Raw genomic sequence first — 20,435 nt, 5'->3', positions numbered from 1 at the left:
CCTATCAATAGCAGAATTGCTCTGGTCCGCCTGGGAGGACAATCACTCAATATCACCATCATACAGGTCTACGCCCCAACCACAGATCACGAGGACTCCGAAGTAGAGGAGTTTTATGGTCAACTTAATGCAACAATCACCAGAGCGAACAGAAAAGACCTTTTGATTGTACAGGGCGATTGGAATGAAAAAATTGGAACAGACATCGGCAAGGATTATCTCCCATTTGTCGGACCGTACGGTTATGGGGAGACAAACGAAAGAGGTTTTGAATTGATCGATTTTGCCTCACAAAATGAACTTACCATTACTAACACTCTATTTCCCCATAAACCTTCCAGAAGATGGACATGGACTTCCCCTGATGGTAAAACACAACCAAATTGACTTTATCCTTGTAAGCACAAGATTTAAAAACTCCATCAACCTCACAAGAACCAGATCATTTCCTGGAGCCGACATTGGCAGTGACCACAACATGGTCATCACAACTATAAACATGAAAATGAGGGAAAGATTACCTACAAAATCAACTCGTAAAAGATATAATATAGAAAAATTAAAAGATCCCCAAATAAATACACTATATAAATACAAATTAAAACAAATTTTTGACACAAACTTCAAGAAATATAATAGTATCGAATCTAAATCCAAATACTTCTCACAAAAGATAACTGAGACAGCTGAAGAAATCCTTGGATACAAAAGGAAAATAAATAAACCATGGATAACCAAAAATATTTTGGACCTATGCGACGAAAGAAGATATTTGAAATCTCATATTAATAGCGGTGATAATAGAGAACAGTATAAAGATATTACTAAGATTATTAAAAAAAGAAATCAAACATGCTAGAAACTTATGAATACTGGATGAATGCAAAAATATAGAAGAGGACTTAAATAAAAATAATTCTAAAAGTGCTTTCCAAATTATCAATAAGTTAACCAAACATTTTACTATAATTAATTGGAGCATAGAAGATGAAACTCATATCACAGATAACCAGAAAATAGTTGATAGAAATGTTACACAACCAAACGTTTTCAAAAAGATCCTCAACTGACTGATGATATTTTAGACAGAATTTTGCCAAGAGGTTCGGAGGAAGCAGATTATCCGATATTAAAAGAAGTTATTGCAGCAGTTAGCTCCTCAAAAATAGGAAAATCATCGGGAAGTGATGGTGTCACAGTGGAACTGATATGCGAAGGAGGTGACATCATCATAGACACCTTGCTATATTTATTCCAGGACGTATGGAACACAGAGACTTGGCTTTCTGATTGGCAGACTTCTGTCCTTGTGCCTATTCCTAAAAAGGGAAACAGCAATAAATGTAGCAACTATAGAACAACAAGCCTTATTAGTCATCCAAGCAAAATCCTGTTAAAAATACTATTGTCAAGAATCGAAAAGAAAATAGAAAGCAGACTATCAGATGAACAAGCAGGTTTCCAGAAGTACAATTGACCATATTTTTACAATACACATACTAGGCGAAAAATACATAGAACATAACAAAATAATCTGTCACAACTTTTTAGACCTTCAAAAAGCTTTTGACTCAATATGTCACGAGGCATTATGGAAAATTTTAGAACATTATGGTATTGACAACAAAATCATTAGGATTATTAAATCTCTTTATTCTTCATCTGATATGAGAATTGAAATTAAAAATTATAGCAGTGAACCGTTCCGGGCAGAACTGGGGGTAAGACAGGGCTGCATCTTGTCCCCCTCTTCTTTTTAATTGTTTTCTGGAATATGTCATAGATGAAGCTCTTTATGAATATGACACTGGAATAGTAGTTGGCAGACTAAGAATAAATAACTTACGTTTTGCTGATGACATCGATCTTCTGGCAGAAAGTGAAGAAGAATTACAAGAGATAACCAGCCGTGTTTTCGGAACATTAAAAAAATATGGATAACCTCAAAATCAGACATTGAATTCTTAAAGATACAAATTGGCAATAAGCAAATTGAGAATGTAAAGAAGTTCACTTATCTAGGAAGCATGTTGAGTCAAGATGGTCGTTCAAAAACCGACATTAAATACCGAATTGCTAAGGCAACCGTGGCCCTACAGAAATTAAAACCATTGTGGGGAGATACAGAATAGCAATCACAACCAGACTAAGACTAATTGACACCTTGGTGAATTCTGTCCTCTTGTATGGTTGTGAGACCTGGACTTTATTGAAGGAAGATGAGAGGACTACTGTCTTTTGAAATGAAAACTTACAGAAGACTTTTGAGAATTCCCCATACCGCTCATGAAACCAATGAAAATGTCCGAAAACTGATTGATTCAATAGATGGGAGAAAAAGGGAAAATATTCTGACAGCCATCAGAAGAAGACAGATGAAATGGTTCGGACATGTGGAGAGGGCTAATGGCATTCCAAGGCAAGCACTAGAAGGAATCATTCTGAGATCAAGGGTTAGGGGCCGACCTCGATTAAAATGGACTGATAATAACATCAAAAAAATTGATAAATTCCTCTCTTTCTCAACTGACATCAAGAACAAGAGACCGAGACGACTGGAGGAGGCTAGCAAAGAGTATCACCTACCAGCCATGAATGACCCAATGGTTCATTTAGGACTACGGGCGAAGAAGAAGCCATCCTTTGGCTAAATTATTTTCCGGAACAATGGAAGCTTGCAGATGTCTTCCTAATTCCAAAAGCTGGGAAAAATACACAATTTCCTCAGAATTATAGACCAATGAGCCTTTTATCATGAGTAGGCAAGATAGCCGAACGTGCTTTACTCACACGGATTCAAGAGGCAACAGATAACAACCGTGTCATACAAGATGAGCAATTCGGCTTTAGGAAATATCACTCTACAACACTTCAAAGTTACAGACTCATTGAATACATCACACAAGGATTCAAATGGCACCAACATTCTGGTGCAGTCTTCCTGGACATAACACAAGCATTTGATAGAATATGGCATCATGGTCTAATTTTTAAACTACACCAAGTTGGAATCCCATTACCACTAGTTCTACTTATCAAATCATATCTGAATAACAGAAAATTTTAAATAAAACTCAATGGAATCAGATCCACAGAGAGGAGAGTCACCGCTGGAGTCCCTCAAGGCTTTCTGCTGCCTCCCCTACTCTTCTCCATATACATAGCAGATCATCCATCACCGCTCTCTATGCCAATGACACAATTATCATAGCCAGATCCCTCCGTCCACATCTAGCCTCAAACAAGCTACAGCGAGCAGTTCACAAATTAGAGAACTGGTACAAAAAATAGCATATCGCAATCAATCCAGGAAAAAGCTCTGCAGTACTTTTCACCAGATGTAAAGCAGAACTGAACACAAGCATACAAATGTTTGGAAAAGTCATCCCTTGGCACAATTCTACCAAGTATCTAGGAGTTCATCTGGATAAGCACCTAAATTTCAAGACACACATAAATAGTGTCTCCACCAAAGCAAGTCAAACTATTGCACAGCTATATCCACTTTTGAATAGGAATAGCTTCCTAAACATAAACAACAAAATTCTCCTCTACAAATCAGTGATAAAACCTCAGATAACTTACGCCTCACCAACTTGGGGGACACATATCTAAACAGAACATCCACAGATTCCAAACAATCCAGAACAAATGCCCAAGAATGGCATTTAATGCCCCTTGGTTCATTAGAAACTTCTGTTACACCAAGAAGCCAACCTTCCAGATATCTAGACCTACATGACAGGCATTGCAGAAAAATTCTTCACAATCACAGATAATCACCTAAATCAACTAATTTGACAGGCAGCAGACTACAAACCCTCAGATCGTTTCAAATATAAAAAACTGAAATCCGCCATCGCAAGAGAAAGCTAATACAGCTCACAATGAGCAGGTAAATTGCCTACAATAATCCCCTCATACACACACAAACTAAAATCAGATGAAGAGTCAAGGACTCGGTCCATCTCCCAAAGAAGATCCAAGTTCCTTAGCATCACCTCTGGGTTTGGCTCCCACTGATGAGACCTAAATAAAGGTCCAAAATGGTTGGGTAGTGACCCTTTCCATAATGCATAGCATCATACATGTCTGCAAAGAGATGTGCTTTGCATTATGGGATACTAAGGCAAGTGATGTGAAGTCGTTAGCTTCTTTATACAAGTTGCCCCAGTCCTGAAAATAGTTCAGGCTCAAACTTGTTTGCTTACACTTGGATAAAAGTGTAAACCAAGTATATAATTTCTTGGTATCTTTAATTTATGGATGCCCTCTTGTTCTGGCATCACCTATTAATCCATGCATTAATTCCATTGTTATCTACTTGATAGGCTCCTTTCACCAACCTATACATCTAAATCATCTCACTCCTCCTATATGCCAACCACTGAAGACCTTTCCCTCAATCTGTTTCTCATATTCAATATTTCAGTATCAGGAGACAGTCTTAGTCATTCACTACTCCATTCTATCCAATGTTCCCTTATCACCAATATAGCCAGGTGATCAGATCTGTGCACAGAAATCCAAATGAGGCCTCATTAGTACCTTATACAGTGGAACTATCATTTCCTTATCAATACATGTCAGGGTTCTTCAACATTATAACAGCAATATTATGGGTAACCCTTACAACTTTTGCAATGCGACCGCTAAACTTCAGTTCTCTATCCATCAACATGCCTAGATCCTTTGCCTCCTCCATTCCTGAAGCAAAATTCCTTCAAGCAGTAACCTATTCAAATCCTCTTGCAAACAATGGAACTTTCCAATTAAAAATTATCAGCATGTTAGCACAAGAAGATTATTTAATATATTGCCAGATATTTCAGTTTGAAAATAAACTATCATCAGTGGCTTGACAGGAAACGGTCTTTTCCAAGGTAGAATACAAAGAATAGATCATTTAAAATTAGAACAAGCCACGTGATGTTATATGGCTAATCACGATATCATTTCACTGAAGAAATGTAAACATAAGAGTGCAGAAATAAATTACATGTATAAGTTCACGATGTCAGTCATATAAAAAAAAAATTACAAAATCATATTAAAGATATCATTAGACAGATGTACTCTCTAGAGGTTATTACAAAAAAAAAAATAATGTGTTATTCGGATCAAGCTTTCCCATATTTTTGACATGGATATGCAATCATTTCAGTTTGAGTTAGGACGTTGAAGTAAGGCCTCAGAATCCTCTTTGAATAGGCATTCGAATTTATATCGGCATCTGTGTAGAAGGTGAGTTTTATACCAGAGAATGTTGTGGTTTGTCTCTATTCCGTGTTGCGTCAATCCAGACTTATCAGATTTGTTATGAAGAATATAAGATTAATGTTCTTGAATTCTTTTTTCTATAGAGCATCCGGTTTGTCCTAAGTAAGAAAGATGGCAGTCACATGGAATTTGGTATAGACCAGGAAGAGACAAAGCAGAGCATTTATCTTTAGACAATGGGAAATAGGTGGATATTTTATTGATAGGAATATAAGTAGCTGTTAGATCACATTTCTTCAGAATCCTTGAAATTGGTTCTGAAATTCTGGAGGGATTAGAACTCGACATATAGATTCTTTGTTGTTTTGGTTTGGCTTGTAGGATTTGAACGGATGTTGTGTGGTCCTTTCAGAGAAACCATCTAACTTTGTGTAATGTTTGATAGCAGAAAGTTCTTCCTATAACTGCTAGTTAAAACTAGTTTTAACCATAACTTGCAACTTCATCTAGAAGGGAATTTAATTTCTTCAGTTGCCTTCATTCTGGGTTAGATATATAGATGACATTTTTGCAGTGTGGCCTCACAAAAGAGATTCCTTATCTTTCTTTTTAGTCAAAATCAATACTTTACACCCTCACATCAAGTTCACCATGGAAATTGAAAAAGATAAATTATCCTTTTTAGACATCCTTCTCTTCTGCCCACCATCAGGTAATTTAACTAATCTGTTTACAGAAATCCCACTTTTACTGGATGCTACATTCTCAAACAATCTGCTCATCATCCTTTTCAAAAGATAGGAATCATTAAATGTGCAATCCGACAAGCTAGAACAAATTGTTGAACTCCCCAGCAGTTACATAAAGAACTTTCTACTATCAATCATTATATGAAATTAAATGGTTTCTCCGAAAGGACCACACAAAATCTGTTCGAATCCTACAAGCCAAACCAAAACAACAAAGAATCTATATGTAGAGTTTCAATACCATTTATCTCCGGAATTTCAGAACCAATTTCAAGAATTCTGAAGAAATATGATCTAACAGCTACTTATATTTCTATCAATAAAATATCCACCTATTTCTCATCGTCTAAACGCTCTACTATGTCTCTTCCTGGTGTATACCAAGTTCAATGTGACTGCCATCTTTCTTATTTTGGACAAACCGGAAGCTCTATAGAAAAAAGAATACAAGAACATTAATCTTATATTCTTCGCAACAAATCTGATAAGTCTGGATTGGCGCAACACGGAATAGAGACAAACCACAACATTCTCTTGTCTAAAACTTACCTTGTACACAGATGCCGATATAAATTCGAATGCCTATTCAAAGGAAGTGCTGAGGCGCTACTTCAACGCCCTAACTTGAACCGAAACGACTGCATATCCATGTCAAAAATATGGGAAAGTTTGATCTGAATAACACATTAATCTTTTTTTCTTTTTGTAATAACATCTAGATACTACATCTGTCTAATGATATTAAGTTTTTTGCATGACAAAATGATAGAACTATATCATTGTGAACTTACACATGTAATTTATTTCCACTCTTATGTTTACGTTTCTTCAGTAAAATGATATCGTGATTAGCGATATAACATCACGCGGCTCGTTCTAATTTTAAATGATCTATTCTTTGTATTCTACATTGTAAAAGACTGTTTCCTGTTAAGCCACTGATGATAGTTTGTTATTTTCAAACTGAAATATCTGGCAATATATTAAATAACCTTCTTGTGCTAACATGTTGATAATTCTTAATTTCATGTCACAAGTTTCTCTCAAAAACAGAATGGAATTTTCCAACACTGTGCTCCCTAATTTAGTATCGTTAGCAAACAATTGAATATCTCTTTTTTCACATTGTGAACTATATCATTGATATAAGTTAAACAACAGTTGTCCCAGAAAAGACCCCTAAGGTACCCTTAATTTCTAAGTCTCTGCTATTTCTAAAGCATTTGATCAGGTTTCACAGATGCCTACTCAGCAAATTACTATCCTTTGCAAATGGATCACAAACTTCTCTGGTTGCTCACTATGTATTATTATAGATAGTTTTTCTCTTCTCATATTTCCTCACTAATGCAAGAGTACACCCCCATGGCTCTGTACTTTGACACATTCTCACCTTCAAATCCTATCCACAGCTTTACTAATGAGAGTATACCCAATTCTTTTTTTTTTTTCATTTGACCAACCTTGTAGTGCCAAATTATTAAAAGCTTCAGGATATACTATCATAGTCAATGCCTTAAATCTGATCTCCTTACTATATTTCAATGGAATGAGAACAACTCTGTAAATTTTAATGCTATCAAAACTCAGTCCTAATTTCTCATAAAGATCTCACATTCCTTCTGCTAACGATCAATAATACCCACATATCCAAATACGATTACATCTTTCTTCTGACCTATACCTCCAGTATTTCTAGACACAAGCACCTCACAGCTTCTGAACTGCCAAAAATCATGGTATACTTTTCCAAGGCACAAATTCTCACCTGTACAACTGCTAACATGATATAAATCCCAAATCCACCAAACAGAACTTTAGAAGATGTAATTTGCAGAGTCTGGTGGACAGGAGGAAGAGGGGAGATATGATAGAGACCTACAAGTTGGTAAGGGGTTGTGATAGGATCAATGGTGGAAAAGTTCTACAGAGAATAGTGGGAGATCAGGGGAGAACCAGAGGTCATCCCTGGAAACTGTATAAAGAGGGCGTGAGTAGGGGAATGAGAAGCAGTTTTTTTTCATGCAGAGTTGCTAATGATTGGAATGCCTTGCCTGAGAGTGTGGTGTCTGCAAGGAGTTTGAGTGTGTTTAAGACACGGTATGATGCGATGTGTGTGAGATAAAAGGACCTCCCAGAGTCTTTGACTCCATGAGGTGTTGGGGTAATAATAATAATAATTACATACACATTTGGAGTAGTGCAACCAAATCCTCTCTAATATTGCTTGATGATATTCAGAAAAGGGAAATTCAGTTAACTGATGATTCCTCTGTCATAGATCCACCCAATTCTTCTCTTATAGATGCTCAGTTGGTGCCTTATAGTTGTTTACAGGTACTTTCATGGAGAATGTTCTACTGAACTATACAATATCTTCCCTCAACTTTCTTCCAGAACCATAACAAGAATAACTTGGATTTTGTAAAAGCATTTGATAGACTACCACATGATAAGCTGTTAAAAAAATTGAAACCGATGACATTGGATAACAAACTTCTGAGTTGGATCAGTGAATGGCTGTCAGATGATATCAGAAAGTTGTATATGGGGGTGCAGTATCCCATATTTCAGTAATTTCATTGCCATCCATTTACAGTCTGGCAATGAAATTACTGAAATATGAGGGTGGTCTAAAATTTCTTGGCCTAACAATGAAAATACGAATTTATAATTTCAAAATTATTTTTATTTTTCAACATAATCTCCCTTAAGACTAATACATTTATTCCAGCGATGCTCCAGTACCATTATCCCATCCCTGTAGTGGATCTCAGTAAGATCTGCAAAATACCCCTCTACAGCTGCAATCACCTCTTCATTCGAAGAAAAACGCTGACCAGCGAGGAAGAGTTTTAGTTTTGGAAAGTGACAGAAGTTAGAGGGATCCAAATCTGGGGAATAGGGTGGATTTTCCAACAATTCATAGTGCAGATCCCTTAATTTTCCCATTGCCAAAACACCTTTGTGGGCAGGTGTATTGTCCAGATGAAAGACCATTTTTGTTTCTTCTGCAAACCGGATCTTTTCTCACTAACTTTTTCATCTAGTCTGGTTAAGACATCAGAATAATATTCACTAGTTATTGTCTTACCCTTTTCAAGATAATTAATAAACAAAATGCCTTTAACATCCCAAAACAATGATGCCATGATCTTTCCTGCTGATGGAACCAACTTTGTCTTCTTTAGCACTGAACAACTGGTTTCTGCCCACTGTTTTGACTGCTGTTTGAATTCTGATGTAATGGTGAATCCAAGTCTTGTCCATAGTAATAAATCAACACACAAAATCAGTTTTATTCTAGTTAAAACACTACAAGCACTGTTCAAAGATTTTCATGCGAGTGCGTTTTTGATTTACTGTGAGCAAGCGTGGCACCCATCTTGTGCAAAGCTTTTTCATTTGCAATTCTTCATGCAAAATATATCCTACACATTCTTTTGAAATGCCTATAGTCTCATCAATTTCAAGCACTTTGACTCGCCGGTCATCCAATACCATATCGTGCACTTGATCAACGATTTCTGGTGTTGTTATACTTTTTGGACGTCCTTCACGTGGATCATCTTCAGGGCTGGTATGGCCACGTTTAAACTTGGCAGCCCATTTCTTAATTGTCCAAAATGAAGGGGAAGAGTGCCCATAAAGTGTTATGAACATCGAATGAATTTCTTTTGCCGTTAAACCTTCTTTTACAAAGAATTTTATAACTGCACAAGACTTCAGACAGCTGTATAAAACAAACTACTTGATAGAATGACTTGCAATTTCACATGGATACATAACAGATGTACTAACTTAAAAAAAAAAAAAAATCTTGCCGATAGTGTCGCCATCTATGGTCGAGGCCGAGAAAGTTTCACACCATCCTTGTAACTTCTCCTCTTACATTCTATCTACCTATGTTCATTGAAACAGCTTCTCTCACTCTGTTCTACCCCAAAGATTACAAACATCAACTGTTCTAAAACAAATTCTTCCTTTCTTCTTAACCAGTTGCCCATACACTGCATGCATGTGCTATAAATCTTGCAAACTTTTGTGTGGGGGTTGAATATTAAAAAATAAAATTTGTCTATGAAATAATGATGTAGTTATAATATCCTCTAATTGTATAACTCACGATATTATATTCCTTACAGTAAAGCATAATATAATTAAGAAAGTACTGTAATTATTATTATTATTACTAACATCTGACCTGCATGGAGTCAGAGACTCATTGTGTGAGGTACACTATCATATACAAAGCTAATCCAACTGTGCCTTAAACTGATTCAATTGTGTCTACCTTCACAACACACTTAGGAATAGCATTCCACTAACCACCCACTGACTAGCTTATGTCTGAATCGTATCCCCACTCCACCTCCTATTCATAAGGTTTTGCAGCTTACATTTTCTCAATCTATCCTCGTACTCCACATTCCAAAGACCACCGACAACCTTTGTGAACCTTCTCTGGACCCCTTTCTAACATATCTTCATCACCATAAAAATCCAGTGATCAAATCTGTGCACAATAATCCATATAAGGCCTGATCAAGTCCTTAATACAATGACATCATAACCTCTATTTCTGCATGTCAGGGTCCTCTGCAGCATTGCCATTTATTTATTTATTAATTCTTATGGCAAAAGAAATGCAAAACAGTTACAGGTCAATGTCCAGTCTGGAAAGCCAATCCAAGGCCTCATCTGTCACCTTGTGGATGTCCTGTAGGCCGCAACCACCGTGAAATTGGCGCATTGGGCTCAAATGATTACTCATATTGTGAATGACTGCCCAATGTGCCAATTTCAAGGTGGTGGCGGCCTACAGGACATCCATAGGAGAACAATCACAATAAGGATGGGCTAACATTTATGTAATAGGTAGCCACATCTGCCCTGATTACTTCTGATCCTGTTGATAGATGACCAAATCTTCCTAGGAAGAGCAAAACCAGACTGCAGAGCAGGATCTTCTACCAGGAAACTGTTTGTTGGGAGATTGTTGAACCAGTATTCTCTCCATATGTCAGGTGTTGATAACAGTGCAGCTAAAGAGAGTTCGTCCATGGACCAGAAAGGCTTTCTAGATTTTAGGCAAAGACTAGGTGGATTTATGAGTCTGGTGCAATGGCAGGAGTGGGTTGCTCATTATTATGCTCAATTCTTTAATCGAGGTTTATCTTCTCCATATGTTTGGTGGAGCAATCTTAGATAGGACAGGCAGCTAGGAGAGAGGAGTTCTTCCCACTAACTGTGTGCATGGTAGAGTTTAGCTGGGTGTCTATAATGTTAGTGTGTGCACTTCTTTCCCAGACGGGGCACAATATTCCGCTGCAGAGAATGCGAGGGCTAGTGCAGATGACCTTAGGACATCTACACCACAACCCCAGGTTGTTCCAGCAAGCCATGAAATAATATTGTTTCTCATTTTAATTTTGTTGGACAGGTTGGTGATGTGCCTTTTATAGGTTAGGCTTCTGTCCAGGCTCACTCCAAGATATTTCAGGTGAGGCTCGTGTTCTACCATTTTTCCACAGAAAGAAAGGTTGAGGTGTTGGTTTGCCTCTGCATTGTTCAGATGAAATACTGTGGACACCGTTTTTGTTGGATTTGGCTTCAAGTACCATTACTTTAAGTACTCTTCCAGGATATTCAGGTCTGTGTTCAAGGCTGTTTCCAGGTTGCCAAAGGAAGTAGATTAATGTAGGATCGCTAGGTCATCAGCATACATATACTTGCTTGAGCTGGTATGTGGTAAGTTGTACATATAGATGTTAAAGAGTAAAGTAGCCAACACAGAGCCCTGTGGGAAACTGTTGGGAAGGAATCTGGGCCTGCTCATTTTTCCACCAATATGGACTAGATCTTTCTGTTGGAGAGAATGGATTCATAAAGTTGTGAAGTGCTTTTGCACCTTATAATATTTCCTAGCTTTAGGAAGAGGCCTCTGATCCAGACTGTATCATAAGTTGATGTTAGGTCAATGAAAGTGGCTCCAGATTTAAGTTTCTTCTGGAAGCCTGCTTCAATTAGTGTTGTCAGGGCCAGGACCTGGTCACAGCAACTTCTTCTCAGCCTGAAGCCAGGAGTGCTCTTTCGATGAGTGGTGAAATTCTTTTAAGGAGAATTCTTTCAAAGAGCTTAAAGGTGGAGCAAAGCAAGGAGATAGGTTGTAGATTTTTGACATCATTTGGATCTTTCCCTGGTTTGAGCACGGCAATTATTTTGGCTTCTCGCTACAGATTTGGAAGTTTTCCAATCATTATAATTTTTGATAAAAGGGCAGCCAGCCATGTTTGGCATTGTTGACCGAGATGTTTTAGAAACTCAGGGAGGATACTATTCACTCCTGCAGCTTTGCCATTCTTGGTGAGTTTTAAAGCTACCTGTACCTCGTCCCGAGATACGGGGGTGTACAAGTTCAGGAAGCTCAGGGCCAGTCTTCAGGACTTGTCTGATGGAACTGGGACGTACCTTGGAGGTTTTCAATAAATGATTAGCCAGCTGATCAGGAATTATCTCTGTTTTGTGTGTGGTTGGTTCTGCCCCACTGAATTTTCTCAGAAATGACCAGCTTTTCTGGCTAGATGTGGTGAAATCGAGTTCATGGATGATTGAGATCCATCTTTCCTTTCTGTTTTTATCCAGTGTTGCTATGAGCTTCTTAGCAACAGTTGAGTCTTCGGTCACTTCATATTTGGCTAAAAGTTCCTCAGTTTCTCTACTACAGCATGGCATATATTGTTTTCTGTAGCCTCTAGGAATAGAGGCTTTGGCTGTTGTTTTGATTAATTTAACAAATCTTGGATAGCAATTAGGGTGGGTGGAATTACTCTAATGGTTTGCTTGATTTGTTTCTCAAATATATTCCAGTTTGAGCTGCGAAAGTTCCATCTAGCGATTGGTGTTCCATTGATGACTGGGATTGATGTGCTTATCTCTATTAGTATAGGACAATGCTAACTATTAGGGAATTTTGAAGATGGTTCTGGTTGTTGGCAGAAGGTGGTCTTCAGAGACTATGCACAGATCTGGGAAGGCACTCAGCATCTGGCTGAGTGCCTTCCTGCTTGGCATCGTAAATCAAATACAGGTCATATGTATCCATCCAGCTAACCAGATTATTACCATCCTGGTTTGTTAGAGGATTAGCCCCACATGGTGTAATGAGCGTTGACATCACCAACATAGATAGCAGGGTGAGGTGGTGGCCAGCCCATCTGATCTGGCCAGGATTGCGATGGTGGTTTGTAGACATTGTTGATGGTGATATTTTGAACTTTAATACCTAGTAGTATTCTGCATTAGGTATATATTGGGTTATGTCCTTGAGGCCAGGCCATGCTTGGGATGGCAGTTATAAGACACAAGAATTAGGCCTGGGATCTTTAGCATACTGAGGGCTGTGTCAGACACATGGGTTTCCTGGAGAGCCAAGATGTCAACTGCTTTGTCTTTGGCTATTTTGCCGATGACTTCAGCTTTGGATTTAGATAGTCCTTCCATGTTTAAGGAACATATCTTGAGAGAGTGTTGTTTAGGGGGACTGTAACTTATTATTCGAAGCTTGCCCTCCACTCAAACAAGCAACGTGATCCTTGTCATTCTGGGCGACGACTGGGCCAGCATGGAGCTTTTTAAGTTTTGTATTTATCATAGTTGCTGCAAGTGGTCCAGGAGGCTTGGTACCGTTGGGTGCCTTGTTTGAGACATTAGCATCAATTTACTTATGGTTCATCTCTGGGGTTTCTTTTGACTGAAGCACCAGCAATGTACCACAGGGTAACACTACTGGTGGAGTGGGGGGGGGGCTGTCTCATCTCCCCCCCCCTGGCATTGCCATGATCTGATATGACATATTCACAACTTGTGCAATGGGCCCTGTAAATTTCAGGTCCTTGACCACCACCACTCCCAGATATCTCATATCCTTTACAGTTTCCCGACCAAGTGTATACTTTGTATCCCGTCATTGCTTACCATATCTCAAAATCTTACACTTTGCAACGCTGAATTAACATTTCAGCGTTGCAAATTGCTTGACTCATAATATCCACTTTTGCATCACCTACAAACAGCAGCATATCATTAGTTAAACCCATCCCAATATCATTAACATACACTGAAGAACAATGATCCCAAAACTGACCCCTGCAGTGCACCACTAGTGACACCTTTCTCTTTCGGGATACTGCATCCTCCATATACAACTTTCTGATATCATCTGACAGCCAGTCACTGACTGGATAACAAACTCAGAAGTTTGTTATCCAATTCCATCTGTTTCAATTTATTTAACAGCTTGTTGTGTGGCGGTCTATCAAAAGCTTTTGCAAAATCCAAGTTGTTCTTGTTGTTATGGATCTGGAAGAAAGTTGATGGAAGATAGTGGACAGTTCAGTAGAACATTCTCCATGAAAATACCTATAGAACAACCATAAGACACAAAGTGAACATCTATAAGAGAAGAATTGGGCAGACATGTAACAGAGGAATCATCAGTTAACTGGATTGCCCTCTTCTGAATAGCATCAAGCAATATTAAAGGGGATTTGGTTGCACTTCTCCAAATGTGTATGTAATGGTCTATGTTTGGTTGGATTTTGGATTTATCCAAGTACACTACTGTATATGCATCTCCCTTGTCCAAGGTATTTGTCACTATGTTATAGTACATAAGTTAATGAAAACATGATTTCCCTTTAACAAACCCATGCTGATAACCACAGAGAATATTGCTGTTAACCCTTTCAGCCTCCTACTTCTCACCAATCTCCCCAGTACCTTCACCACAGCTCCAGATATGCAGATTGACCTATAATTTGAAACTACAGCCTTATCACCACCTTTATGTAGAGGAACAATTTTACCCTCCTTCCACTCCTTTGGAACCTGTGCTGTTGTAAGACTTATTAAACAGGCATGCCAATGCTACTGCCAATTCCCTTAAGATGTATGGTGATATGTCATCAAATCCTATCACGTTATTGACATCAAGGTTATTTCCTCAAATACATCCTGCTCACTCACAATTAAGCCATCCTCTCCTATGTCCTCTACTCTTAATTTTCATCATGATTCCACCCTGATCAGGATGAATCAACATTATAAATTGATCACTGAATACCTCAACAATGTCTTCTGCAGCAGTTACCATTCTACCGTTTTCATCCATTAACATCATTTTACCATGATCATTCTTCCTTCTACTTGCCGCATATCTAGCAAAAAAAAAAAAAAAAAACTCTCTAGGGTTTTTCTTTGCCTGATTTGTCAAGTTCTGCTCATACTGCAATTTTATTTTTCCTTAGTAATTGAGTCACTCTCCTGGCTTGTTCTTTATACTCTTCATGGAACTGATTATTACCATTATTCATTTTGTACTAACTCCAATGTACCTTCTTTCCGATTTCATGCTTAAGCTCTTCATTCATCCATTTTATACCTATCTTATTCAATCTTTTGGCCTTTGGAATATATTCACAAATTGATGCTGTTAACTATTTCTTTGTCAGTTCCCAAGCAGCATTTATTTCCTTACCGCTCAACTCCTAGTTCTATGCTATAGCTCCAAGTTTGTCATAATCACCAGCCTTATAATTCCACATATATCCTTTCGTCAGAAAAGTTAGCACCCTAGTCTTTCGAATGTGTTTGTTAGTTTTGTGCTGCCTTTGTGTGTGTGTGCACGCACTAATTGAGATGAAATATTGGAAGCATAATATACTACTTTTAATCATTTCCTAGTACTGTTTTACTTCACTGAACCTTGCGAGGTCTCCCCCTACCTTATTATTATTTCATGACACTTACAAGGAGTCCAAATACTCGTCGAAAGAGGGCACCTACTCTGCAATTCTCCATCTCCATCATCTACACCAACAGCATCTACTGCTCACCACCACCTCTAGTATGTTTTTGTCTGTAAACTGCGTGTGTCCTAAAAGCCATTATAATTCTTTATACTTTGTGTTTTGTAACCATGTTAGTAAAGCATGACTTCTCTTTAACAAACTCATGCTGCTATCTAAAAAGATTACCATTCTCATCAATCCAAGTTTGTATTCTGTCACTAACCATCCTCTCTAAGCCCTTCACTACTATACCTGATATATAAGCTGGCCTATAATTGGACACTACTGACTTGGATTCTCGCTTACTGCTCTTCTGGGACTGTTCCTGTTGCCAGACTTTTGTTGAACAATCAAGTCAAGGCACTGATAGCACTTTCACACATTCCTGTAATATACATGGTGACATCCCATCCAGTCCCACAGTTTTATTGACATTAAGGTTCCTTAATGCTCTAAATATGTCCAATTCTTGACCTGGAAGTCTTTTATTCTTCTTCCTACTGTTTCACAGTGGCATTGCTGGGGTTGGGGGGGGGGGTCTGTCCCGGGCAGCACTTTGAACCTTACCCTATATACATAGTTTTGACTTTTTGTAGTATTTTTAGTGTATTGAGAGGGGTGGCAAACTCAGGGACCACCCCGGGTGGTAAAAGCTATAGTAGCACCACTGGTTATTCAACACTAATTCTAAATATCTTCTTTATTATTATTATTATGCGACACCTCCAGGGAGTCCAAGGACTCATCGTGGGAGGGCACAATACTCTACTTTGCCAAATACATCTCTTCCCCTCCACTAATACTTAATTCTCCAACTATGACACTACTACCATCAATGCCATCTATCGTCCATTATCACCAATAACAGTATTTTTTGTCTGTAAATTAACTGAATTAACTACTGAATTCCTAGTTATAATCAATAATATTCTATTAAATAATTTGGTAAATAATTTGTTCACAAGTGAAATAATTATAAATTTAAGTTACCTTGTTCATTAATTAATCAGTGTTCTGAAGCCCGATTTGTCTATATGCAGGATAAAAAACCCGAGTTTCTGGGAGAAAAAATCTCATACGTGGTTCACCTGCTACCACCATATGAGATTGGCTAACTCACCTTCAACTGAAAAAAGCCCGTATAAGTTCCCTCGTCACAACAAGAATTGAACCCAGGTCTTTTCCAATCAAAGGAGGCAATGTTCTGCTATTCTTCCAATTGTGTATGCTGGCTATTACATGATATATGCTAAAAAAATAATCACTGAACATTTCCACTATATGTTCAGTAGATGCAACCTGTGTTCCACTTCCAGAGAGGTAATCTCGTAAATTGCATAAAGATATAGTAAATATAGTATGTTATGAATAAGTTTATTGTTCAGAGTGGCAAGTAAGTGAAGCAATTTGCCAGACAACAAAATAAGGTGCAAAGACTATGAATGAGGATAAGGTGTGGTATAAAAGGTACTGCAACATTTAGGGTGAACTTCCCATGATGAATCTTAACACCAAAGGAGGTAATGAGAAGAACGTAGTAATAATTTACAAAATCAGTCAGCTGAGTTTTCTGTGCTTTACTCCTATATCTATCCAGTGTCATACTAAGAGACATTGCAACATTTATAATAAGGAGGTCCCAGTTATACTCCACAGACTGAGAATTTTTTTTCTTTATACTTTTCAGTATAAACAGTTCAACTTGAGAAATGTATAAAACACAATGGTAAAGGATCCTACACTGTTAGATAATGGGAAAGACATGCTTTCTAGCATTACTGTCTCTAAGCTTATAATTTTGAACTTAGTGAATATACTCAGTATGAAATTTGAGAATGCAAAGAATTATTGTTTAATCCTGTATCCAAATGCAAGCAAATGAAGTCTGAATGTGAAGTATCTTCACAACTATGCTACTTGTATATAGGAGGCTATTGACTTCATATTAATTGCCTTATTATCCTGTAATGCAAAGCACACCCTTTTAGGCATGTATAATGCTATTATACGTTCCCAAAATTAACATGTATTTTTTTTTTGGGAAGAGCTAGTACCCAGACCAGTTTCAACTTTTATTGAGGTCTCATCAGTGACAGCCAGAACCAGAAGAGATACCCAAGGTTGAAGTAATGCTGAAGAGACATATCTCTGATATACAAGTAGTAAAAAAGGTGTATCACCTTATTATGAAATATATTCTGGTTTAGAGACAGATCTATCTATGACCCAGTGAACTTAAAAAAAAATTCCTCTTGGAATTTTTTTTTTAAGTTCACTTTAAAAAAAAAATACATGTTCATTAATATCATGCAAATTTTGGCATTTTGATTAATTAATGAACAAGGTAACTTAAATTTATAATTATTTTACTTGTGAACAAAAATAAAATCTTACTGATTATAACTAGGAATTCAGTAGTTAATGAATACGCCATCTGAACGAGCTACATATTTGGGAGAAAAGTATTACTACAACGAATCCAACTTAAATGCTTAAAAATTATATTTCGTTAAATGACAGAGAATTCAAAACATATCCCCCCCTCCAACCATGTACTTGGCTACTGCCTCCCAGACATCAATCTGTGCGGATAAAGTGGCCACTCTCCCATGTTATAATTTGATCACTGCCTTCAGTAATTCAGGGCATAATACCTACATTATAAGTAACCATTTAGAAACTCAACAGACAAAAATGTTAGCTTAAATATGAAACTAAAAAAAAAATAACGAAATAAAAAACATAAGCAGACCTGATTACTGAGTGTGGGCGATTTTTTTTGCTTGAAAAGTCGCTTGAACCAGTACGAAACGATTCATCAAATCTACGATTAAGACTTGAGTTTGAACCCAATAAGGGAGTTGAAACGTCACTCTCCATCTCTGCTAGCCTAATATTACAAAAATCATCAGCTCAAAGTCATGCTTCTTATTTACAGTATGAATGGTTTGTGTTGACAACTCTTGCGCAAGATTAAATCTTAGCTCCATTAACCCACTTTACACAACAAACAGCTTATGATCAGATGACTGTCACAGGACAGCAAGCTATTTTATTTATTTTTTCTATATATGGACACTAGGGTTAGGACATAACAGAGGCAAAATTTAGTTCAGCTTTCAACCTTTGGCCATAACCGTAACGTTTTTGGTGCTATTTTATTATTCTAGCAAAACAGACTCTACTTCAACATTTACAAGACCAAAGAACACAGCTAGGTATACATACTGGCGACATAAATTTCATAATAATCAAAATGCAAGCCAGTTTGACTGCTAATTTTACTTAATCTGTGCCAGTTTGAACTATAATTAACAACCGCAGTAAGTTAGTAATATAACAAACGTGAAAATTAATTTATTTGAATAAATAGCGCAAGTTCTGATATAAAACAGAAATCAAGACTGATGGAACAGACCAGTGGCAATGATTTATGAAGACTGACTGTTGTTTGATATAGGATTATCCTTAAATAATATCACAATAATTTTAGGTCTTGTAATTCTGCTCGACCTCTCTCATATATCACAAAGGTTAACACCACACTCGCCTTTTTTTTTTCCTTTTTTTTTTTAATTGGTGTATAGAGTATACGGTATACCTAACGGTCTGCTTTTCTTTAGATACATTTGTTCTCCATTTTTAAAACGGCAGCATGCGTATAGTAACCCCACAAGCAATATATGACATTGTATAGAGAAGCTGGAAGAATGATGGCATATTGCGTCCTCTATTATTTATGGCAAGAGGAATGTTTATACGGGCTGTTATTTCTCTTCTTCTACTCCCCCCCCCCTTTCCCCTCAAATTGGAGGTGAATTAGCAGATATCATATGAAGTTTACCGCCGTTCTTCACTTCTGGAAACACGGGCTTTTTCACCCAGCACACAGGCAAAATCGGGAGGAACACACGCACTTAAGAAACAAAAAGTATTATTAGTGACTATAAAGGATTAAGTAGCGTATATTTGAGACTTCTTGGAGATGTCATGTAATAAATAAATAATGTTTTACAACTATATTTTGAAATCATGAAGCAATTCAGTAGCTCTATTTAACATGTGTTCAGCAGTATTTTTTTTATTATTTAAAGAATTTTTAACATTTTTAAATATTTATATTTAATTAACCAGACGGAACTTTTTTTATAGAAATTCTGGATATTATTTTTTTAAAAAAATCCTGCAAGGCACAAAATGCAAAGTTAGAGTTCACACTTTTTTTTTCAGGCAGTATTACTAGTTAGGGTAGTAATAAAAAAAATAAATACGATCACGAGATGGTAACAGCTCTCTCTCTCTCTCTCTCTCTCTCTCAGATATCTTCCGAATGCCTCAATTATCAGTAAGAACTAAAGATAAATCCCAGGCAATTAACTAGTTACAAATTTAATTATGGTTAAAAGCATTACCCTTGAGAGAAACACTGGAGTTATTTATTTTATTATATATGCATGTAATTTAATAGCTACTCCTAATACCATACCCACCTCTAAAATTTTAATCTAGAATATTACTATTGTTGTTGTTGTTGTTGTTTTCTGGATGGTATCTGTATCCAGTCTTAGGCCATTTTAATAGACTGGATGCAGATCTTCTTCTTCAAAATCTGTAT

The 20,435-nt window shown here is 37.2% G+C and overlaps 1 protein-coding gene across 2 annotated transcripts in view; it reads right to left on the bottom strand.

Moving 5' to 3' along the window:
* The window catches only part of LOC150101235 (neutral amino acid transporter 9-like), a 350,447-nt gene extending 331,362 nt beyond the window's left edge, over positions 1-19,085 (bottom strand). Inside the window, exon 1 of one of the 2 annotated variants that reach the window (XM_090401257.1) lies at positions 18,573-19,085. In XM_090401257.1, the coding sequence (XP_090257383.1) occupies positions 18,573-18,700 (128 nt within the window). In that variant the 5' untranslated portion in view covers positions 18,701-19,085. The remainder of the gene's footprint in view (positions 1-18,572) is intronic. The other variant, XM_090401256.1, reaches the window with a different exon arrangement.
* Positions 19,086-20,435: the final 1,350 nt, after the last annotated feature.

Source organism: Typopeltis vanoorti, chromosome 12 (genome assembly GCF_054136105.1).
Source record: "Typopeltis vanoorti isolate ZY-2024b chromosome 12, IOZ_Tvanoo_1.0, whole genome shotgun sequence".
Lineage (NCBI taxonomy): Eukaryota > Metazoa > Arthropoda > Arachnida > Uropygi > Thelyphonidae > Typopeltis > Typopeltis vanoorti.
The sequence above is the reverse complement of the archived record's forward strand: the minus strand, read 5'-3'. Positions and strand labels throughout refer to the sequence as shown.